The sequence below is a fragment of the Zingiber officinale genome, chromosome 1B (genome assembly GCF_018446385.1).
Source record: "Zingiber officinale cultivar Zhangliang chromosome 1B, Zo_v1.1, whole genome shotgun sequence".
Taxonomy (NCBI): Eukaryota; Viridiplantae; Streptophyta; class Magnoliopsida; order Zingiberales; family Zingiberaceae; genus Zingiber; species Zingiber officinale.
The window spans coordinates 154,664,057-154,689,073 of record NC_055986.1 but is presented as its reverse complement, the minus strand read 5'-3'; the positions used below and the strand labels follow the sequence as shown (position 1 = coordinate 154,689,073).

At 38.4% G+C, this 25,017-nt stretch overlaps 1 protein-coding gene across 2 annotated transcripts; it reads left to right on the top strand.

Annotated features, from left to right (window-relative positions):
* Positions 1-326: 326 nt before the first annotated feature.
* On the top strand, positions 327-24,538 carry LOC121985602 (serine/threonine-protein kinase BSK1-like). 2 transcript variants are annotated; one of them, XM_042539175.1, is made up of 9 exons: positions 327-822; positions 941-1,076; positions 1,885-2,018; positions 2,521-2,626; positions 3,250-3,335; positions 23,084-23,272; positions 23,516-23,680; positions 23,777-23,890; positions 24,032-24,247. In XM_042539175.1, exons 1-9 carry the CDS (start codon positions 460-462, stop codon positions 24,041-24,043), a joined length of 1,305 nt encoding a protein of 434 aa, XP_042395109.1. In that variant the 5' UTR covers positions 327-459; the 3' UTR covers positions 24,044-24,247. The 2 variants fall into 2 exon arrangements, with proteins under 2 accessions (XP_042395109.1, XP_042395100.1); XM_042539166.1 differs by having other exon boundaries at positions 329-822; positions 24,037-24,538.
* The last annotated feature ends 479 nt before the right edge of the window (positions 24,539-25,017 follow it).

Sequence of the window (25,017 nt, the reverse complement as noted above, 5' to 3'; positions counted from 1 at the left end):
TAATAGTCCGACTGGTTTTCGCGCCGCATTTTGATGACCGCTGTGTCACCAGTCCTAGTCATTTTAGTCGCGGAGAAATATATTTCCGTTAGCAGGTGGGCCAGGTGTGATCCGACTCTGCACTCCACCGCCAATATACGTAACACGGAGAGAGCCGAGCAATGCGGCGGCAGGCGGCAGGCGGCAGCAGCTAATTAGCTTAGCCTCACTGTTCTCGGACGACACCAATCGCCTTGAAAAGTTTCAACCCCGGGCCCCCAAAAGGATGCTCTGGTCCCACCACCACCGCCTCCGCTCTACCCTCCTGCTACTGTTTCCTGCATTTTCGCATAAAAAAGGAGGCGAAAGATGGCCGAAAAAGGATTTTTCTGCTTCGTTTTTATTCCTGCGAGATCGACGAGGTCGAGCGTTGCCTTGGACGAAGAGAGAAGTCGCCGAGGGCGAGCCGAGGGCTGAGCGATGGGGTCTTGTTGCTCGTCGTTGCCGCCGGAGAACCGCCTCCCAGGTGAGGCAGCCGTGGAGGCCCCAGAGGAGAAGATGAAAAACCTCCCCAATTTGCATACGAATCATCACCAGCCTCGCCGGTCGTTCTCGCCCGTACCAGACGGAGGCGGAGGCGATGAGGAGGGGGTCCCGCCTTTTGCGGAGTTCTCGCTTCCTGAGCTTAAGGCCGCCACGAATGGGTTCAGCTCCAAGAACATCGTCTCCGAGAGCGGCGATAAGGCTCCGAATCTCGTCTACAAGGGCAGGCTGCAGAATCGTCGGTGGATTGCCGTGAAGAAGTTCTCCAGGGCGGCCTGGCCGGATCCCAAGCAGTTCGCTGTTAGTTTTATCTTATTTCCTCGATTCCTTCTCCTTGGCGAGTGCTCTGTTAGTTGGATTAATTTGCTATTTTTGTAAGGATAAAAAAAACGAGGAATTTTTTTTATTTGGATTGCAGGAGGAGGCTTGGGGAGTTGGAAAATTGAGGCACCGGAGGCTCGCAAATTTGATTGGATACTGCTGTGATGGCAACGAGAGACTTCTTGTAGCAGAGTATATGCCCAACGACACTCTTGCCAAGCATCTTTTCCACTGTATGTTTTGTCAGACTCTATTTCCTTGATGATCTACAGCTCTTGTTTCTTTCTTCTGTAGCTTTTCATTACAATGGCTGTACTTGATTAAGGTACTAGTCCGGTTGAATTTCTCAGGGTAGGTAAAAGTAGAGATGTGCGATCCTCTATCCAGAAAAGAAATCCGTAAGCTTAAGATTCCTGGCTTTATTCTACCTAATGTTGCTTTTCTTGAGAGGAAGTTCTGCCGAAGGCCTACCATGTTTTCATTAATCAAAATATGTACACGAGTAGTTTGTAAAAATTGCAGATGGATTTGCTTAGATATCATAGCTTTATACTAGGTTGTTGTGCCAAGATAGCAAGCTTTAGTCATCAGTTTATTTCTTTTAGTTAAGACTCCTTTCATTTTGTTAGTTCCACATAATTTTTTGCATTCTTGAGTATCATATATGGGGATCATGATCTCTGGGAATGATGCATCTAATATGGTGGTACCAATCCTTATTAGAATATGAATGATTATAGAGGATCCATTTTATGTAGTTATACTGGAAAATGCTAGAAATGCTGAAACCACTAACTTGGTAAATGAAAAAAAAAACAAATTCTTTTGTAAAAATTAATGTGGGAAGCATAGCATTTAGTCTTAGGAGATAGACCCACTGAGGATTAGCAAAGACATGATCCTTTTCATCTTCAATGAACTTGCATGTACAGTTCTTTGTATTTCAAATGAATTTTTTCAGAAGGATCTTGTACTTGTTAGGTAGTTGTAATGTTTAGATTTTATAAGCTAATATATTTTTGCCCCATATTACCTTGGCAGGGGAAAATCAGACTATTGAATGGGCCATGCGTCTCAGGGTTGCATGTTTTATTGCAGAAGCCTTGGAAGACTGTAGCAATGAGGGTCGACCATTGTATCATGACCTAAATGCATATAGAGTTCTTTTTGATGAGGTATGTGGAATGATAGTTTCTGAAGGGGAGCCTTGGCGTAACGGTAAAACTGTTGCTTTGTGACCAAATGGTCACGGGTTTGAATCCTGTAAATAGCCTCTTGAAAAAAAGCAGGGTGAGGCTGCGTATAATGGATTCTTCCCTGGGACCTCATATGGCGGAAGCTTCGTGCACTGGGTTGCTTTTTTTTTTATGTGGAATGATAGTTTCTGGTTAATACTATATATATATATATTGGTAATTACCATATGACTTTTGTGGTGATGAAGAATACCACTGTGATGATGATCATTTTCCTTTGGCATGCAGCTGCTACATTGCTGTTGTTCATTTGTTAGGGGATTAGACACATTTAAAACTGTAGCTTCATAAAGGCTTATGTTCAGTGTTTTTACTGTAAAGATCCTTTCCGATGTTAAACCATTTGACCATTTCTTTTTGGGGTGGTTCTGTACTGAAAGTCTCAATATTGAACTGTAAATTAAATTTCTTGTGTCTGCAGGATGGTGATCCACGTCTCTCTTGTTTTGGTCACATGAAAAACAGCAGGGATGGAAAGAGTTATAGCACAAACCTCGCTTATACACCACCGGAGTATTTGAGAAATGGTAATCATGTGGAATTTGGCCCTGATTTGTGCATAGTTGACTACCTTATATTTCATGGTTTTTGCATTTCTATAATTTTTACCTCATTAAAAGAACCAGGTGTAGTATACTATGAGAAGGTTTTGTTCTTCGATCATGTAGATTATGATATTTTATTGCATTAGGTTACAGATTCCTGTAGAAGTAACCGAAGATTAGAGACACATTTTATATTAAGTCATATATCATAAAATAACTAGGGATTCTTATAGTACTAAAACTTGACTTTCAACATGAAGAATCTAGAATGTATGCCAAACTTTTTTAAATTCAATTTAATTTTCCAAGAATGTTAAAAACGTATCAAAAAAGTTCATTCAGTTAATTCAAAGTTTTAGATTCAGAATATTTTGGTTGAGACAGATGTTCAAGTTTTAAGGAATTTCCAACCCAACTTATATGAATTAATATTTTAGCATTAAATCTCTCCCCTACATGATTCTTATTGTGGCCATTCAAACAAATTTCTTTTGGAAAGACTAATACACTATAGGTGATTCTCGAAGTCCATATATAATTTCTTCAACCAAATAGAAACTATTAATATAAATAATAAAAAACTAATCAGAGCTTTATTTCTGCAGGGAGGGTCACACCAGAGAGTGTGATTTTCAGCTTTGGTACTATCCTCCTAGATCTTCTCAGTGGGAAACACATTCCTCCTAGCCATGTGAGTACTTTGATATGGTGTGTTTCACAACAAAATCTTTAACTAACTTCCTGATCTATAAATTGATTTCCTTAAATGATAGAATTCTAAATTATTTCACTGCATCCAACAATTTTTTATTTAGGTTTTGATCAAATAAAACATAAAAAGGTGATATTTAATCCTCCACTAAACGCTTGTAAATAAATTTTAAACACTATTATGTAACTTAATAAAAATATCAATTTATTTCAAATAAAATTACATCATCAACAATGAAAGCTTCTCGGGCTCGAGCTTTCAAATATGAAAATAGGTAAATCATGTTAAGTTTATAGAGGACTAGAGGAGGTGTCATTTATTCAGACGTTTTACATGCAAGAATTAAATCAATTATGGGTAAATAATTATGAAACAAAACAAATATAACTAAAGCTTAAAATTAAAATAAAATATTACAAACATTTTAATTATAAAAACTAAATTAATTAAATTAATATAAAAAAAGAACAAACATATATTAACGATATAATTAATTATTAACTAAATAATTAGTTATAATAAAAAAATTAAAAATTATGTATATTTAGTAAAATTAATTATGTTATTATTAATAATTCAATTAAATAAATATGAAACAATATTGGTACGACACGAAATTGTATCCTTCCTATCAATGATTGAAACTTCGACACAAGTTGGAATTTTAATCCTTGATTTCAACCAACTAATCAAGAAATCCATCAAGGTCAATTTGGTTGCTAGAACTAGGGGATTATAATATAACATGTTTAGTGGCACCTCCTAACTTATGTATTAGACTATGTTGGTTATCATTATATAAAAGTTATTTTCTTCTCCAAGCTGATGTTTGATAGAGATCTAGTGTTTTAGGGTTCTTTTCTTTTGCATATTTATCTGAAGTTGCATAGAATATTGTTTAGATTGTTATATGCTTTCCACTTGAGGGTTTTTAGGATTTAAACTCGTCTTCTATGTAAGGATACTATAACAACAACCAAGTCGTATCCAACTAGGTGGGTCGGGCCTTCTATGTAAGTATATTGAGCCAAAATTGTTACACCTAGATTCTATATCTTTTATAGTGGAATTTTCAATCCTCATATGAATATGAGTTTACAAGTAAATAAAAGATACGAAATATTAAATACTATAAATTAATAGACAAAATAATATATTATGTAAATAATGGAGAACATGTTTATGGTAGAGTGGAGTTTAGTAAAATTAATTATAAACTTATGAAATGAGTTTATTGAGATAATGTTGGCCAATTTTATATTGAAATTGTCACATGTAAATCTTAATTAAGTTGGTCTTTGAACTTATTCTTCTTGCAAGCCCTGGATCAAATTAATCCTTGGATCAAATCCCAAGCAAAGGTGGGGTCTACTGCTCCTACAATATTCTTTCCTAATAATGGTTTTTTTTTTCACTAATTAGCATCTCAAAAGTTGAGACCCGATCTTAGAGGTTGAGATTGTCCTTTGAGCATGCTAGTCAATCCTACTATCCAAATTGACCTAAATGGCCTTTGAGCACAGTAGTCAATCCTATGATCGAAATTTACCTAAATGATTCAAGTTCCAAGTAGAATCTAAATTGGGCTAAGATTTTATGAACCTACATTTGATTCTATGCCTGCTTAACATTCCTATGTAAGATCTTAATCCCAACAACCTTGATTAGAATATATCAATAATGATTGACATTAAATAGCAAATAATGTTTCCGTGCTATATCAATTGAAACAGATTTCAATTATAGAAGATTCTTTTAAAATCAGAAGTAGAAGACTCTATCTTTAATTATTGTTATTATCATCCAACTCTAACTATTGTTATTTTCATCATCTTATTAGTATCATTCATCTTATAAAAAGTTGCTAATTGATATATAAAGATGAATTACTTTAAGAACTTATTGTATTTTTGATATATTAACTATATCAATAATCTTAATGCTTCATGACATTGGAATGATAGTGATTGAAATGGTTAATATTAATACTATACACTAAAAGTCGATACATATAAATTATAAATGTCAAATATAGCTTTAAAATATTATTGAACAATAGATCTTATAATTATACACTTTGATGTTCTGATCTGAACTTATGGACCACTTTTAGGATCTTAATTATGACAACCTTGCCTTCAAGTTGTGGTGAGCTCGTGTAAGGGAAGATCATGAAAGGTTCATACTTGTGTAGCATGCTGGTAAAGTTAGTAGGGGTTGATGGGTGTTGGGAGGAGAGGAGATTTTGGAGTGTTGTAGAGTTGATAGGAATCATAGGATAACATTGTGAATGATAATATGGCAACATTTGAGGGTGCCTTCTCTTCAATGGGGCTCCTGGTGGATGGTGAGTGGGCTTAAGATGGCTGACAAGTGGGGCAGAGGCATCTAATAAGTACATGTATTATTTATATGAGATACGGAGTGCCCTTTTAAAAAATGAAAAGGGCAAACATCAAAAGAGTGGCTCTTATTTTCATTATCATTAAAAGGACGCCCTATATTGCAAAAATATCAAAACGACATTCTGTGCTAAGTTTTCTTCTAAAATTACTCTTTTTATTTGATTGGGCCAACACTATTAGGGGTGAGTATTCGGTTAAAATCGAACCAAACTGATTTTTTTTTAACAAACCCAACTGACCGATTTTTTTTTTTTAAAAAATCGAACCGATAAAATATGGGTTAATTTGGTCAAAAACTGAATTAAGTGATTTTTTTTAAATAAAATTCGGTTTTAGTATAAAAATAGGGTCTAAAAATTCAGTTTGGTCCAAAAATTCAGTTAATCCGGTCTATTCAGTTTAACCGAATAAGAAATTTAAAACTGAACCGAATTAATTGACTTTTAAGGAAAAAAACAAATTTCGAAATAAACGAACCAAATTTTAATTTGTTCTGTTTAATCAAATTTTTGTTTACCCCTAAACACTATTGTAGCAAAACTGCCACAACATGACAGTTTTTTTTTTTTTTTTTACCAAAACTGCAAAAATGCTCTAAGTTCTCCAATAGTTTTGACTCAGTTGATAGTGTTAGTTTTAACCAATGTTGAAGCACCACTGTCCAAGCAATTTTAACCAACGTTGGAACAATTTGGACCAGTGTCGTAGCAATTTTAACGATATTGGAGTAGTTTTGACTATCATTGGATCAATTTTGACCAATGGTAGAGTAGTTTTTGTTTATCCCGGGTAGCTTCTGGAGTATGCAAACTGATCGTCGAGGCTAGTGTTCGACACTATCTCCGTAAACGATATTGCTCCGCTACGGTGCTTAACGGATTGTTGCAATTCGTTCCCAAGATACAACGACGACGAACGTCTCGGAATCGTAGCACTCCGACTTCCGAGACCAGCGAACCTTCTAGTAGACTTCTTGGACTCTTGAATGCACAAGATGAGATGAATGCTTGAGGAAGAGAAGAGAGGATTGAGTGAATATTCCATCATCTGGAGGGTTCTATTTATACTGAAAGAAGAGGTTGAGTGTCCTTTGGGTGAGTGGATGTGTTCATCCATTCTGAAGGGTTGTAACCCTTCTCCAAGCCCACTTCAATCTCATCCATCAGATCTGAGGAGTTGTGACCCTCAGATCCCGCCTATTGTCATCGGCCATCGGATCTGGATCCATTGATTCGATGCTTCAGATCAAGTCTCATCTCAAGCCGTCAGATCGTTACTCTTTGCGATCCAACGCTCTAGATCGCATCACAAGCTATCCATCATACCTATTTGATCAACGTTGATCAACGGTAGCCATCCATTCCCTAAGTCATTCCCTAAGTCAACTGTCCAGTAATCTCGCGAAATGCAAAGTGCGCCTACAAAGACCTGCTCGCCCTGGGCTAAGGGAGCACCTGTCATTTTATTTTTGTGTTAACTCCATTAACACATCTTTATTAATAAGTAGAGAATACACATCGAGAATTTCCGATGTGGGACTATTCTTCCATGCACTTTATTAATGAATAATAAATGTTATTTTGGGCCGACTTTAAACATTAATTTCTCATTCACCTTTAATCGGTTTTGAGCAAATTAATAGTCTAAATCTATCTACGCGAATCGTAGATTTCAATTTTGAAGTCAATTACGACTTTCAACAATTGATGGCTTCCTTCCTCAAAATCGTTTTGGTCCATTTAAGGCCCCAATATCCAACAATCCCCCACATGAATGGAAATGTATGCATGCTGACACTTTACAAGAGTCCAATCGATAAGTTACTGCATCGGGAGAGGTAGCTTGTGGCTTTGAACCTTCCATAGTGAAATGCTATCGAGTATACTAGGCTGCGCAGTGAACGTGATGTCTTGAACTGCTCAGCTGTTGGTGTATACTTATTCTCATGGTTGGTTCCGTTTCGGCCATGGATACCATCTTGGATTCATGAGTGTTTCATTGAAGCGGTCTGTCTTCACACTCACATAGGTGATACTTCTATCAAGAGTATCCTACCATACTCCACCTTATCAGGTATAGAAGTCACTAAAAGCATAAGCTTAACCTCACTACATGAGGTAGGACAGCACAAATTCATCCTAGGATTGGGATAGAGATAAACTATCTAATGTGCTCGATCAACAAGGTTGGGTTACCGCTACAGTCGTTTTCAGTTGTAGATTTTTAATCCTATTCCTCTTGATGAGCAGTATACTTGATCTCGACTCAACCCCTTCGTTAGAGGATCTACCAAATTATCTTTGGACTTAACATAGTCGATTGCAATCACTCCATTCGAGATCAACTGCCTAATGGTATTATGTCTACGACGTATATGTCGTGACTTCCCATTATACATATTACTGCCCTTCCAATCGCCGATCGACTATCATGGATTAGCAGGTTTCATCCGAATATCTTCCAAGAAATTCGGCACGGAAGAACCGGAACTTGAGTCATGTTCCTGATTCCATAGTCAAATCGCTTAGTGGATTTCAAGATCGCTCCCCACCGATCGTGAATACATATCCACTAGTGGATTTGGGTCTTTGTATCCGATATCCAATTAGCATCACAATATCCTTCCAACACAGCCGGATATTTTCCATAATGTAATCCATAGTTCATAGTATATTTCAAATATTCGAAATGCATCAATGTTTTCCATGGGTGTCGTTTGATTACTCAGAAACGACTCGGTTTGTTGGACCGACAGCAATATCCGACGTGTGCGTGAGATACATCAAACCGCTTATTATCCGAGAATATTCCAACTGCGATATGGTCTCACCATGGTTTTTCGCTAAGTGTTGACTTAGATCCATAAGTGTTTTCACTGAGAGATCGTACGCATTGAATTTTTCAATACAGATTCTACATAATGGGATTGTGTTAAAACTATCCCTTCCGATGTCCTGAAAATTTTAATTCCCAATATAACATCCGCTGATCCATATCTTTCATATCAAAATTCTTGGTCAACATTTTCTTTGTAGTCATGATTACATCATGATTACTGCCCATTATTAGGTCTACGTATAGACAGATAATTACATAGCCTTCAGATGTGTTTTTGACATAAATGCATTTGTCACATTCATTTATTTTGAATTGGTTGACAAATTACTTTGTCAAATTTTTCGTACATTGTTTAGGCCTTAAGTCCGCATAACGACTTAACAAGTCGACACACCTTTTTCTCATTTCCAGTGAACCCTTCGGGTTGCTCCATATAAATTTTTTCAACTCACCATTTAAGAACGTAGTCTTAACATCCATTTGATGTATTTCAAGGTCACAAGATCGCAATGGCTATTAGACTGTATGGACGTAATCCTTGTCACCGTGAGTATGTATCAAGTAATTAAGGTCTTCCTCTTGCTTGCACCCCGCTACAAGTCCGGCCTTATACTTGTCAATTGATCCATCGCTTTATACTTACGCTTTAGTATCCACTTACAACCTAATGGTTTATTGCCGAAGGAAGGTCTACTAATTCCAAGTATGATTATTCATGATAGACTCAATTTCACTATTGACGGCTTCTTTCCACATTGGGGCGTCGGGACTAGAGAGAGCTTCGCTTAATGTTCTTGGGTCCATTTCTGACATAAAGGTCACAAAGTCTAGCCCGAACGATTTCTCAACTCTAGCCCGCTTACTCCGACGTAGCTCTTCGCTTTGATTGCCAATAGTCCTTTTACGACAACTAAGTTCAGAAACATTATTTTCATTAGAACTCTCGCTGTCATTACTTGGAACGTTTTCCCTCTTATTTGAGCATACATTTTCAAAGAATATCACATTCTGAGATTCTATGATTGTTCCCACATGAATATCAGGAATGTCTGATTTGTAAACTATGAATCGATATGCGTTATTATTATGGGCATATTCGACAAATATCACATTGAACATTTTAGGTCTGATCTTTACTTGCTTTGGCTTAGGTACTTGGACCTTTGCTAAGCACCCCCACACTTTCAGGTATTTGTAAGATGGCTCGCGGCCTTTCCATAGTTCATATGGTGTTTTATCATTTTTCTTGTGAGGGATTTTGTTAAGAATGTAGTTTGCCGATAATATAGCTTCCCCCCACAAGTTCTAGGGTAAGCTTGAATTTATCAACAAGGCATTCATCATTTCCTTTAATATCTGATTTTTACGTTCGGCAACACCATTTGATTGAGACGAGTAAGACGCCGTTGTTTGATGGATAATGCTAGATTCTGTACAAAATTCATCAAACGGTGCACCATATTCTCCACCTCTATCGCTTCGAATTATTTTAATTGGTTTGTCAAGTTGGTTTTCAACTTCTGTTTTATAGGTTCTGAACGCCTCTAGGGCTTCGTCTTTACTTCTTAAAAGAAAGACATAACAGAACTTTGTGCAGTCATCGATAAAAGTAATAAAATATTTTTTACCTCCTCTAGTTTGCACAAATTTCAAGTCACATAGATCACTATGTATTAACTCTAGAGGAGTTGTTGTCCTTTCCACCGAATGAAAAGGTAGTTTCGTCATTTTCGCTTCCACGCACACTTCACATTTGTGTGTTCCGTCAACATTGACGTTTGGTAATAAATTTAATTTGACGAGACGTTTGAGAGTATTATTATACACATGTCCGAGTCGATCATGCCATAAATTAAAACACTCAACAACATAGCTGGAAGCATTTATTTTATTACCATCAAAATTTCGGAGTACAGGCATTACAACCATTTTGAATAGACCCTTTTCTAGGTACCCCTTTCCTACGAAGACACCATTCTTCGTAAGTACAAAGTTGTCTAACTGGAACACTAGCCTAAATCCGGCCTTGACCAATGCCGCTCCAGAAACTAGGTTCTTACTGATGTCGGGAACATGGAGTACATCAATGAGTGTTAGCTCCTTTCCGGACGTCATCTTCAGAACAACCTTTCCGAGTCCAACAATTGGCGACGTCGTGGAATTACCCATATAGAGCTTCCTGCCATTTATCGGAGTATACTTGGAGAACATTGCCTTATCGGAACAGATATGACGAGTTGCTCCAGTATCAATGAACCACTGCTTCGGGTTGGTATCCACCAAGTTGGCTTCAAATACAACCGCAGTGAGATCCAAGTCCTCAAGAGAGGTTGCGACATGATTCGCAGCATCCTTTGGCCCCTTGGTTGGCTTCTTTGGGCGTCTGCAGTCCTTGGACAGGTGTCCTGCCTTTCCACAGTTGTAGCAGGAGCCTTTGAACTTCTTTGCTTGAGCCTTCTTTTTGAACTGCTTCGGCTTTTTAGCGTTCGGCTCGACCAGGTTGGACATTTCGTCTATAGTCCGCTTGGTTTCGATTATCCTCCTCTATTCGTAGCCTCAGGATCAGGTCTTGCAGCCCTATCTCCTTTTGCTTGTGCTTTAGGTAATTCTTGAAATCCTTCCATGACGGAGGGAGCTTCTCAATTACCGCAGCAACTGCGAATGTCTCGTTCAGCTTCATGCCTTCGACGTCCAGATCATGCAGTATTAATTGCATATCTTGGACTTGAGATGAGACGCTTTTTGAGTCCACCATCTTGAAATCCAGAAACCGACCGACGATGAATTTCTTCAATCCAGCATTTTCGGTCTTGTATTTATTCTCAAGGGATTCCCACAAAGATTTTGTCGTCTCCAGAGAACAATATACGTTATATAACGTGTTGTCCAAGGCGTTGAGTATATACTTGCGGCACAGAAAATCTCCTTGAGACCACGCATCGCTAGCAGCCTTACTACCTTCCGTAGCGGCTGGCGTGTCTTCGTGCAAAAACCCTACAAGGTTTAGCGTCGTTAGATAAAACAGCATCTTCTGCTGCCATCTTTTGAAGTCGGTTCCGGTGAATTTCTCCGGCTTTTCTCCGTGCGGAATGGTTGTCGGAATGGTTGTCGGAATGGCGGTCGAAACGACCGTCGGAATGTCGTTGGTAGCCATATCAGTTTGCACGAAAAATCGTTTACGACTGTTTATCCCGGGTAGCTTCTGGAGTATGCAAACTGATCGTCGAAGCTAGTGTTCGACACTATCTCCGTAAACGATATTGCTCCGCTACGGTGCTTAACGGATTGTTGCAATTCGTTCCCAAGATACAACGACGACGAACGTTTCGGAATCGTAGCACTCCGACTTCCGAGACCAGCGAACCTTCTAGTAGACTTCTTGGACTCTTGAATGCACAAGATGAGATGAATGCTTGAGGAAGAGAAGAGAGGATTGAGTGAATATTCCATCATCTGGAGGGTTCTATTTATACTGAAAGAAGAGGTTGAGTGTCCTTTGGGTGAGTGGATGTGTTCTTTGGGCTGGATCGATCTAGATCATCCATTCTGAAGGGTTGTAACCCTTCTCCAAGTCCACTTCAATCTCATCCATCAGATCTGAGGAGTTGTGACCCTCAGATCCCGCCTATTGTCATCGGCCATCGGATCTGGATCCATTGATTCGACGCTTCAGATCAAGTCTCATCCCAAGCCGTCAGATCGTTACTCTTTGCGATCCAACGCTCTAGATCGCATCACAAGCGATCCATCATACCTATTTGATCAACGTTGATCAACGGTAGCCATCCATTCCCTAAGTCAACTGTCCAGTAATCTCCCTTTGCCCACGAGGATGCCGCATAGGTGCTGCCACGTCAGGTACGAGCCTGACACGTCACCCAAGTGCCACGTAAGTGCGCCTACAAAGCGTCCATTGCGCACGTGGCGGGCTCACAGGTGCGAGCACCTGCTCGCCCTGGGATAAGGGAGCACCTGTCCTTTTATTTTTGTGTTAACTCCATTAACACATCTTCATTAATAAGTAGAGAATACACATCGAGAATTTCCGATGTGGGACTATTCTCCCATGCACTTTATTAATGAATAATAAATGTTATTTTGGGCCGACTTTAAACATTAATTTCTCATTCACCCTTAATCGGTTTTGAGCAAATTAATAGTCTAAATCTATCTACGCGAATCGTAGATTTCAATTTTGAAGTCAATTACGACTTTCAACAATTGATGGCTTCCTTCCTCAAAATCGTTTTGGTCCATTTAAGACCCCAATATCCAACAGTTTTGGTCAAACATTGTTGGACCAATCTCATAAAAAACTGGTAAAGAAGGGTATGTTTGGATAGGGTGATTAGTCCTTTTGATATTTTTTCAACATGGGGTGCTTTTTTGATGATATAATAAAAATAAGGAGCATTCTTTTGATTTTGCCCAAATGAAAAAAAAAGTTTTCCACAGGATCTAGTTTGTTCATGTATAATCCATAAAACATAGTAATGAGTTTATAGTAAACTAACAGGGTGTTTGACTAAACTTATTAAAAATGACTTATAAGCTTGTATAGCTTATAAGCTGTTTTAAGAACTTATTGTAAGTACTCCCGAGGTAATTTTGATGTGATCAACCAAGTTAAGTTAGGTCCTGTTGTGGTTTAACCCTTGTGTCTAAGTGTGCAGGAACTTAGGAGCATAGGAAGTCGAGCGAAAGACACAGCTAGCGAGAAGGACAACACGGGAGAGAGCCGACGGGCTTGGTGCGTCCGAGGAACGAGGTGTTGCGGAAGAGTACGTGGGCGGACGAGAATAAGGCGCACGGCGTTTCTAAGAGACGAGAAGCCGGAGCGGAAGGTTGTTCGAGAAAGCCGAAAAATGAGTTCGGGTAAGCCCTATTCTGGATGGCTGAAATCACCGAAGCAAGTGCAACTGGAGCGGAAGACCCGGATCAATGCGAGCGAAATCGGAGCGGAAGATTGAGACCGAAAGTCAACAAAATGTTGACTTTTCCGGTCCGAGCGCCTGGACCCCGAGATAGCCCAGGGGTGTCTCGGCTCTGCGGAGTCACGGATGGCTGTCGACCCAGTCCGGGCGCCCGGACCATAAACTTTATCGAAACGCGAGGTGGCGCGATCTGTTACGACATGGATAAAATTTTATCCACCTCCAGGCGCTTGGAACCATTACGGGCACCCCGATCAGGGCAATAAATACAGCCCTGATCCAGTAGCTAGAATCAATCACTTGTAATCAATTCCTTTGTCTGTTCTACTACTGTGTGAGTTGTCAACACTGTAAGAAGCTTCTCTACCTGAAGGAGACATTAGTGAGCTTTCAACTTTCTTGGATTAGCAATCCCCTGATTGCAAACCAAGTAATTCCTTATGTGCCTCTGTCTTTAGTTTACTTCTTAATTCCTTTTATGCAAGTATCTATTTTTATCAAGCTATAAAGATCGAGAAAGGTTTTGTTTTTATTTTTGTTATTCATCCCCGCTAGCCGGCCGTCAGGTGACCAACAATTGGTATCAGAGCTAGGACGCTTCAAGAGGACTAACTGTCGACCGAAGCACAAGAGATGGCCGAACCGAGCATCTACCCACCTAAGTTCGAGGGGGAATTCGCGATTTGGAAAAGACAGATGGAGGTATTCTTCAAAACAGACTTTGATTTATTACTAATATTGAAATATGATTTTGTAGCACCAAAGGACAAAGAAGATAATCAATGGACCAAGAAGGAGTAAACAGACTTCGTAGCAAATAAACAAGTCGAATTCCATCTACTGAGTGTGCTACCTTTGCAAGAAGTCAATAGAATCGACGCCTACGAATCAACAAAGGAGATTTGGAAAAAGTTCTTGAAACTACACGAAGGTAAGTCCGAAGCCAAACTAGCGAGACGAAACCTGCTCCGGAACCAGATCAGCAACTTTCGATTATAAGAAGGCGAAATTGTTGCACACTTTCACTCAAGGATCAAGGAGCTCATCACCAAACTCACAAATCTCGGAGAAAAGATAACCAACCGAGATTCGCTAAGGTACACACTTAACGCCTTTCCTAAAAATTCTGAATGGGTATCCTTAGTAGATGCTTATTATATCTCTAAGAATCTAGAGGTAAGTACTTTAGAAGAGTTATTTTCGACATTTAAAGCAAGATGTGCAGATCTGAAGGAGTCCAAGCACAACATTGCCTTTCAAAAATGGATGAACCAGAATCCGAAACTTCTCTTGATAATGACGAAATAACGTTCATGGTAAGGAAATTTAAAAAGTTCTTTAAAACTAACAAGTGCAGGGTAAAAGAAAGAAAAGAAAGATAAGATATTACCACTGCGACGAAGAGGGGCATGCCAAAGACAACTGCCCAAAGTTGAAGAACAAGGAGAAGAACAAGAAGTCAGTCCAAACAAAGCATCGAAATCTAAAGGCAACGTGGGACGAAACGTCGTCCGAGTCGGAGATCGAAATCGTAGCCAGACTTGCTCTATTAGCAAGTCACCAAGAAAAAGAAGACGAAGCAAGCTCTTTCGAAATGAGCATCGAGAGCATCGATGAAGGAGAGCGACATCAGAAGGAAGCAGCACTTCAGGGGGGCTTCAGATTATGGGATTGACAAGGTAAGTTAGGTACGGTCTCTACCTCCTGATAAATTATTTAGTTTATAAAAATATTGTCAAAAAATTCCTATAAATTAGAAAAAGAAAATGATGAATTAAAAAGAATTCTAGCAACATCTTGTCGATTAGAAGATTTCGATAAGATAAAAATGGAAAATGAAAAATTGAAAAGTAGAAATAGAATATTTGAAAAATCGTGCATGCTCCCATATTCAACAAGTTAGAAAATATAATGGATTAAATTGGCAATTTAGATACCATAAGGGTCAAATTAGAAGAAGATTACAAAAGTATGTTCTCGAAAGTTTTTGATTAATCCGATAGGAAGGAATTTATTTTGGGTTTCAAAGTCTGGTTTAAATTAAATTATCTTTTTGTGCATGCCTTGTTTTTTGAAAGGTAGACTTAGAGCTTTCAGAAAGAAAATTAAATATTTAATTTCTTTAAAAGACTTTGTCTACAAGTGGTTGTTGTTCAAATAATCAAGAAGGTCTAATGTCTCGCCACAGCATGGAAGCCAATTACTAAAATGAATATTTAATTGACTAACTGTTAAGCATTTAACTGTTATTAAATTATCTAATGTTTTAAAAAAATATATTTTGTAAAATTTCTGATTGAAATTATTTTGATCTTACTTTTTGGGAGAAAAAAGAGTTCAATTTAAAAATATTTTTCAAAATTTGCTGTAAAAATTTAGATTTTTTGAAATTTACATTTTCCTAAGTTTCTGGATATAAGTTGAATTTAAATTTGGATTTCAAAAACATTGAATTTTGAAATTTAAAGTATTTAAGTTTGAATTTGGATTTTAAAATTATTGAATTTTGAAAATAGATTAAGCTTAAATTTCAGTCTTAAATTTTTTTTTTTTAAAGGTATTTAGGTTTACATTAGACTTTGTTTTAGTTTTTGATCCTGTCCGAATCGCTGAACCAACGGACGCTGGGCACATGGCGCTCTCCTAGTTGATGACGTAGGTCTCCTCCTGGTCGCACGAATCTCCGGCGAACCTGCACAGAAGTCGGACCGGGGAGATCCCCGGCGACGACCCTCCGACGCTCAAGTCAGGCAACGGGACAGATGAAGAAGGTGGCTGCAGGATGAAGACTGGCGTACCTCCGATGAAGAAATGAGAGGTCTTATATAGAGCACCCAAGGAACACCAAGCACCTACATCGGGAAGTCCACATGCCCTAGGCCATACCGCGGTATGGTCCTGTCAGGGGAGCATGTCTGAGGCCGCGGTACGGTCCTGTCAGGGGAGCATGTCTGAGGCCATAATCCTACAGTTTAGACCATTCCCCTGATGGGACGGTTAAACCTTTCTCCTCATGAATATAAATAATACCTAGCCATGGAGCATGTGGGCTTTTTCCTCCCGAGCCGAGAGCTCGCCCGCCCGGCTGAAGCTCTTCTCCCGACCGGACATATGTGCCGGCCTGGCTTAGAAGACCTCTAGTGCTTGAACACCTTTTCCCCTGTTTCCCTGTGGAACGGCCAGGCGGTCTAATCGCTCAGCCTTTGCCTCCCTTCCCTGCCTCGGCCGGGCGGTTCTTCCGCTCGGCCACTCGATTCCTTACGTCGGAAACCCAAGCCCCTGGCCGGGTTATCTTTAGTTCCGCTCGGACCAGCCGGTCGGGTCAACCAGGCCGTTACCCGATCGGCTTACCTTTGGATTGACCTTACCAAGGACCCTCCTTAAAGCGGGGCCCCCTCTTCTTAACGCCGGATCAATTTTATTTCCAAGTCATTTTAAAGTACCCCATTTTTAATGTGATCAAAGGGGAGACTTAGAGATGAGTCTAGGGGGAGGCAGGTAGTTTTTTTTTTGCATTTTTTGCTTAAATACAAAATATCTCTATTATTTGTTTATTTTTTTATCCTAACTTAACTTGAGTTGCTCACATCAAAAGGGGGAGATTGTAAGTATCCCGAGGTAGTTTTGATGTGATCAACCAAGTTAAGTTAGGTCCTGTTGTGGTTTAACCCCTGTGTCCAAGTGTGCAGGAACTTAGGAGCACAGGAAGTCAAGCGAAAGATGCAGCTAGCGAGAAGGACAGTAGGGAAGAGAGTCAACGGGCTCGGTGCGTCCGATGAATGTGGTGCTGCAGAAGAGTACGCAGGTGGATGAGAATGAGGTGTACTGTATTTCCGAGGGATGAGAAGTCAGAGAGGAAAGTTGCTCGAGAAGGCCGGAAAATGAGTTCGGGTGAGCCCTATTCCGGATGGCCGAAATCACCGAAGCAAGTGTAACCAAAGCGGAAGTCCCGGACCAATGCGAGCGGAACTGGAGTGGAAGGCCGGGACCAAAAGTCAACAAAATGTTGACTTTTCGGTCTAGGCGCCCAGACCCCGGGACAACCCGGGGGTACCTCGGCTTTGCGGAGTCGCGGATGGCAGTGTCGACCTGGTCCGGGCTCCCGGAACCTTCCGGGCGCCAGAACCAGAAACTTTATTGAAACGCGATGTGGCGCGATCCATTGCGACAAGGATAAAATTTTATCCTCCTCTAGACGCCCGGAACCCTCCCAGACGCCCCGATCAGGGCTATAAATACAACTCTGATCCCTAGAATCAATCACTTGTAATCAATTCCTTTGTCTGTTCTACTACTATGTGAGCTGTCAATGCTGTAAGAGACTTCTCCGCTTAAAGGAGACATTAGTGAGCTTTCAACTTCCTTGGATTAACAATCCTCTGATTGTAAACCAAGTAATTCCTTGTGTGCCTCTGTCCTTAGTTTACTTCTTAATTCCTTTTATGCAAGTGTCTATTTTTATCAAGCTATAAAGATCGAGAAAAGTTTTGTTTTTATTTTTGTGCAGGGCTATTCACCCCCTAGTTGACCGCCAGGGGACCAACACTTATAAGTTGTTAGGTTTCAGCAAAGGGACCAACACTTAAGCTGTTAGAGCAACCACAACGCGACGTTAAACGCCGCGTTATAATTGTACTGTGCATTAACGCTGCATTGTGAGTGTCTGACATGGCGTTCAAACTCTTTAACGAGTTCAATCTCTTGAACGCGTTCAAGTGTTCATGGGGTGGGCCCGCCCTGGCCCACCCCATGTGCAAACTTTTATTTTTATTTTATTTTTATTTTTTTTAAAGCCAGATAACGTTTTTTTAGTTTTAAATTTTTTTTAAAACGTAACACTTTTTAAAATCTTTATTTTTACACAACGGTTCTTTTAAATAACAAATTTTATAAATATAAAATTTTAAATTAAAAATTAAATAACGGCTAGTTATTTAACGGTTACTTTTTAACGGCTAGTTTGAAATTTCATCTATAAATAACCATTAATATGCACACATATTTTCATTCCAACTCACTACTCTTTCAATTATACTCTCTAAATTCTCTTCCCATCTATTTTTTTCAAGTTCCTACCATCTTATTTTCTATCCGAAATGGATGAAAATAATAGGGCATTTTTTACAAATTTCTTGAATTCTACAAACAACTCGCAAGAATATTCATCTTCCCAAACTCCACAAATTCCACCAAATTATCTATACCCACATCCATTTCCCAATATGTCATTTCCTCCACAAAATCTTCAAAATTTCCAAGGTTTTGGAAATTCTATAAATCATCTGAATTATGTCCCTCGAGGTCCATATCAACCGCTTCCAGCCGAATATTGGCAAAACATGAGTCATCCGTATTTCACGCCGTCGGCTGTTCATGGATATGGTACCCCGCACACAACTGGTATGTCTTTCACTCCTTCGATGTCGAACGAACCTGCAACTCCGACTTTTGTCCCGGAGACTCAACTTTCCAATCGTGAATCCCCAATTGAGGTGGTTAATTTAGAAAAGGCAGTTTCAAATGCTGAGGGTACAAGAAAGCGTTCAAGTTGGACAAAGGTTGAAGACGAGGTCTTAGCGAGAAGTTTTGTCACTATCAGTGATGATCCAATAATCGGCAATGATCAAAAGGCGGATGCTTTTTGGGGACGAGTTGCAAGCTACTACAATAAGAATCTTCCCCTAGGTTCAAACACCAGAAGTGCAAATGTTATACGGTCACATTGGCACAATACAATCCAAAAGAAGGTATATCGATTCAACGCAAATTACAATAGTATTTATAGTTCATATCGAAGTGGTCACAGTGATGAAGATATATTGAGGTTTGCGTACGAAAAATATCTATCTGAAAACAATGGTGTTGCATTCAATATCGAACATGTGTGGAGAATTGTCAAAGACCGTCCAATGTTTACTCCACAGTCCGCTGATCACTTTGTGGCGACAAAGAAGACGAGGACCTCAGAGTCAGGAGCAAGCAACACCTCCTCCAACCAAGATGTGAGTATAGACCTGGATTATGAAGATACTCGTCCAATGGGGCAGAAGGCAGCAAAAAGAAAGGGAAAAGACAAAGTAAAATCGACCATGGAGGATCTGACAGTAAACTACAACAATATTATCACAAAGTTCACTGAGTACACAAGCGTGAAGAAGTCGATTTGAAACAAAAACAACTCGAAGTAGAGGAGATTAAGACAAAAGCTGCATTGTCCAAATCTGAAGCTAAGAATCGTCGCTTGAAGTTGAAGGAGTATGAAATATTGAACAAAGACACCTCGCAGATGACAAAGGAGCAGCTTATCATACATGAATGCTTATGCAAGGATATTAGGTCGAGATAGAATATCTAAATTGTTTACTTAACGTTCATTTTCTAGTATTATTATATTTTCGAGTGATTATAATTTTTAATTATTGTATTTCTCATTTCAATTAATGTGATTTTAATTATTATAATTTTGTAAAATAGTCGTTATAAACAAGTCGTTGAAAATAAGCTGTTACAATTAACCGTTGGAAACTAGCTGTTACAACTAGCCGTTGGAAACTAGTTGTTACAACTAGCCGTTGGAAACTAGCCGTTGCAAACTAGGCGTTACAAACTTACCGTTGCAAATTAGCCGTTGCAACGCGACGTTGCATACTAGTCATTGCAAACTAGTCGTTACAAGAGAAAAACAATATATATAGACCATCATACCATTTCTCAAACACATATACTAAAACGTGTTTCCTCCAAAAATGTCTCATTCTACAGGCAGCTCTAGCTCAAGTTCCAGCTCGACAAGCGAAGACGAAGTCCATGTTGAAATCGATGAGCAAGCTTATGATTCGGGTGAAGAACTGATGTTATTGGTTCTTCAACAACACCAACAACTTATGGAAGCATATCAGAGGAGGGACACGCGCAAAAGAAGGTTCGTCTAAAGAAATCGTGAAGCCGGGCATGAGAGACTCGTCAATGATTATTTCTCTATAACCCCGGTATATCACGATGAAATATTTCGAAGACGATTTCGAATGCGAAGAGAGTTATTCCTCCGCATAGTGAATGCATTAGAGAATCATTCAGTATTTTTTCAACAAAGGGACGATGCTGTACGAAGAAAAGGGTTGTCACCACTACAAAAATGCACCGCTGCGATTCGTCAACTGGCTTACGGAGTCCCCGCCAATCATCTTGACGAGTACCTACGTATGGGTGAATCAACTGCCATCAGGTGCCTTTTCAAGTTCTGCGAATACGTTGTTGAAATATTTGGTGATAGGTACTTGAGAAGGCCAAATGCTGATGATGTTCAACGTCTTCTTCAAATGCATGATGAGAGACATGGCTTTCCTGGCATGTTAGGTAGCCTTGATTGTATGCATTGGAAATGGAAAAATTGTCTAGTTGCTTGGAAAGGTCAATTTACAAGGGGACATGGGTCACCAACAATCATACTTGAAGTGGTCGCGTCTCATGACTTGTGGATATGGCATGCATTTTTTTGGGTCGCCGGTTCACGTAACGATATTAACGTATTATATGAATCTCCCATATTCAACAACGTCTTACAAGGAAATATGTCGGAGATTAATTTCACGGTGAACGATACTACATATACGAAGGGCTATTATCTAACAGATGGAATATATCCCGAGTGGGCTACTTTTGCTAAGGCTTTTCCTTGCCCGGAGGATCCCAAGAGGAAGTTGTTTAAGGAAAGACGAGTCTGCAAGAAAAGATGTTGAACGAGCATTTGAGGTGCTTCAATCTCGATGGGCGATTGTCAGAGGTCCAGCTCGGTATTGGTATAGGAAAAAGTTAAAACAAATCATGTTAGCATGTATTATTTTGCATAATATGATTGTTGAGGATGAGGGAGGTCACGTGACAAATTAGTACAACGAAGAAGGTGACGAACCCACACAACCTATCCATGGCTCAAACCGAGGATTTCAGGATTATCTTCGAACAAATTCTGAGCTACGTGACACTCAAGTTCATCACCAACTTCGCGCCGACTTAGTTGAGCATATCTGGGGGCAATACAACAACAATCCGTGAATTAATATTTAAAATAAATTTTGTTTTCCCAACTTTGTAATTTTAGCCGCTCAGTTGTAATTTCGTTTTCCCAACTTTATAATTTTAGGTGTTCAGTTGTAATTTCATTTTCCCAACTTTATAATTTCGTTTTCCTAACATTGTAATTTCGTTTTCTCACAAACATCTATTTTATTTAATAAATATATTTAAAAAATTAATATTATTTTTGAAAAATAATAAAATTATATTTTTAAACGTAAAATTATTATTAAAAATAATAATAATAATTTAAATATTTTAAAACATATTTATTTAATATGGAACAATGTTAAAATGAGTGAGTGGACGGTAGGACCCATGAATAATGAGTATTAACGTTAAAAGGGATGTGGGTGAAAGAAAGATGTTGTTATAACGAGTATGTGACAATGGACCCCATACTTTTTGGTGATGTGGTGGGTGTTATAACACTAGAACATTGTGGATGCTCTTAGGTTTTATTTTAAAAATAAGCTGCTAAAGTGTTTGGATAAATTTATTTTAGACAACTTAAAGATATTGATATGTTTGGTATTATGTGATCTTTTTATTAACAAAATTACCAATATATATACACACACACACACACAAAACTAATTTACAATTTTATAATCATGTAATAAATAAAACTCTTTAATATTTTAATTTAGAAAATTTTAAAAATTTAATGATGTCATTAATATGAATTTTGCACATACATAAAAAATCTAATTTTAGAGCGTAAAGTAAAAAACAATAATAAAACACATCAACGATGTAGCAAGGCAAACTGAGCTGAATGATATCATTTCATCGATAAACATAGAATTGCAAAAGGAAAAGGAACGACTACAACTTACGCTCAATCGCTATGTCAAGAAGAGAGCGTCGGAGAAGAGAAGATGATGAACTTCGCTGGAAAAAAAGTCGACGTAGAGGGATTAGGTTTGTAAAAATCTGTGGAGGATAAGATGGGATTAATGAAAATATATAAGGATATTTTAGAGAAGAAAATTAACAAAATAAGATCTTTTTTAAAAAAATAGGGTCTCTTACTTTTTTAAAAATAGTGAAAATTAACAAAATAAAATCTTTTTTTAAAAAGTAGGGTCTCTCTTACTTTTTTAAAAATAGTTTATCTGATGTCAAATAACTTATTTTGACAGTTTATAAGTTGTTTGTAAAAATTTTACCAAACAAATTTGAAGAGCTTATAAGCTCCATAACAGATTATAATATGTTTTGTAGAGCTTATAAGCTCAGCCAAACACCCTCTAAAACTTAAAAGCTTGAACTGTCTTTAACATCAAACTATCTACTGCATTAGTCTTACTGTGGGAACATGTATTGTATTGCATGTTACCAACTAGAGAGCATGCTGCTAAACTGAAAATCCTTTGGCAATAGCCTTCCACTTGTGTGTCAGCGCAATCTATGTAATGGGATATGAAAGTTTGTTAGACACTTAAGATTGTCATTGGTTACTTTCTTTCAGGCTCTCGACATGATTAGGGGGAAAAATATTCTAGTTCTAATGGATTCACACTTGGAGGGAAATTTCTCAACTGAAGAGGCAACTTCAGTTGTCGACCTTGCTTCTCAGTGCTTGCAATATGAACCAAGGGATCGGCCCGACATAAAGAAGCTTGTTGCTACTCTAGCACCACTGCAAACCAAATCAGATGTAAGGGCTTATTGTCTTTCTTGAAAATATATATTTGTATGCGATAATTTTTATCTGCTATGTTTCAAAATCAAATTAGACATAAGTGAGATTCATATTTTCTAAGATCATGTTTTGTTTAAACTTTATCGCAATTTCTCCATCTGTCACATGAATTAGTGTCTAGAACTGTCTAGCTTTGAAATGTTCTCCGAATACAGTACTTTTCTGTAAACTGGGAGGAACACTATTCTGATGCTGTAGGTGCCATCTCATGTGATGCTGGGAATACAAAAACGTGAAGAAGCTCCTCCCACTACACTGCATCCCTTATCCCCATTAGGAGAAGCTTGCTCTAGAATGGACCTTACTGCTATCCATCAGATTTTAGTAATGGCGCACTATAGAGAAGATCAGACGACTAATGAAGTATATAACTTTTCTAGTTATTTATGATCTGTAAGCCTATTTAATCTTCATTCTCTTCCGTTTTATAAATGACGCCATTTTTCCCTTTGGTATCAGCTATCATTCCAGGAGTGGACCCAGCAAATGAGGGATATACTTGATGCCAGAAAGAAGGGGGACTTTGCTTTCCGTGATAAAGATTTGAAGACAGCAATCGAGTGTTACTCACAGGTAACTTGTTTAGCATCCTTGATAACTTAATACAGTATGTGGCTATATGATAAGACTTGAATAGCCATTGCTTGGAGTTCTTTAGTCATCTTATGAATTTATTTGTTAAGAAACTCATTTTAAACTATTAGCATTTCTTAGTGCAGTTCATAGATGTGGGAACAATGGTCTCACCTACAGTATATGCGAGACGAAGCTTGTGCCATCTTATGTGTGATCAACCAGATGCTGCTCTTCGTGATGCGATGCAAGCACAGTACATCTATCCCGATTGGCACACAGCATTTTATATGCAAGCAGTAGCCCTTTCTAAGCTCAACATGCAAAGCGATGCTATGGATATGTTGCAAGAAGCTGCCATGCTAGAAGAAAAGAGGCAAAAGGGTGGAAAAGTTCCCTAGGATGCAAAAGTTTCTCATTTGATAATCATATTTTCCTGCCCTGTGGTTATATTTTTTTGTCAATGGGTTTCGAGAACCGTTGCAATGTGATCATTGTGCCAGTCAGAAATTGTAGCATAGCTAATTCACTTGGACTATGTTGATGTATTTGGGCTGCCTTTCTGTAATTTTTGTTATCTCAGTGTATAGGATATTCAATCAAACCAAATTTGTCTTTTCATGAAGTATAATGCATTTATTTTTACATGGTTAGGCAAACGGTGCTCTCCATTTTCAATCTCTGTCCTGAGTAGAAAATTATGTAGTTAATAATCTGCTCCCAAGAACTGGTTGATTGATGTAGCCTTCTATTTGTTACCATGAACGGGACTGTCTTCCTACAGGATGCTAAAATTAACATCAAACCGTTGGCTTTCTAGCTAGGTAAGATAACCCGTCTCCTTGTTCAATAACCAAAAAGAAAAAAAAAAAAAAAAACGTGGAAATCAATTTTAGCTTCGCTATGACGTGGTACAAAGAAAAGCAATAGTGAAAAATAAATATAATTATAGATAATAAATAATTAAAATGAGAAAATACTAAATAAAAAGTGAGAGTTGAAAGAAAACATGAATAAGTTTATGCAATAAAATAATATATATTTGTAATATATTCGAATCTACACGTCTAAGATGATCAAGGAATGTTAAATTATCTTGCGACTGTACAAAATATGAAGAGCTTGTA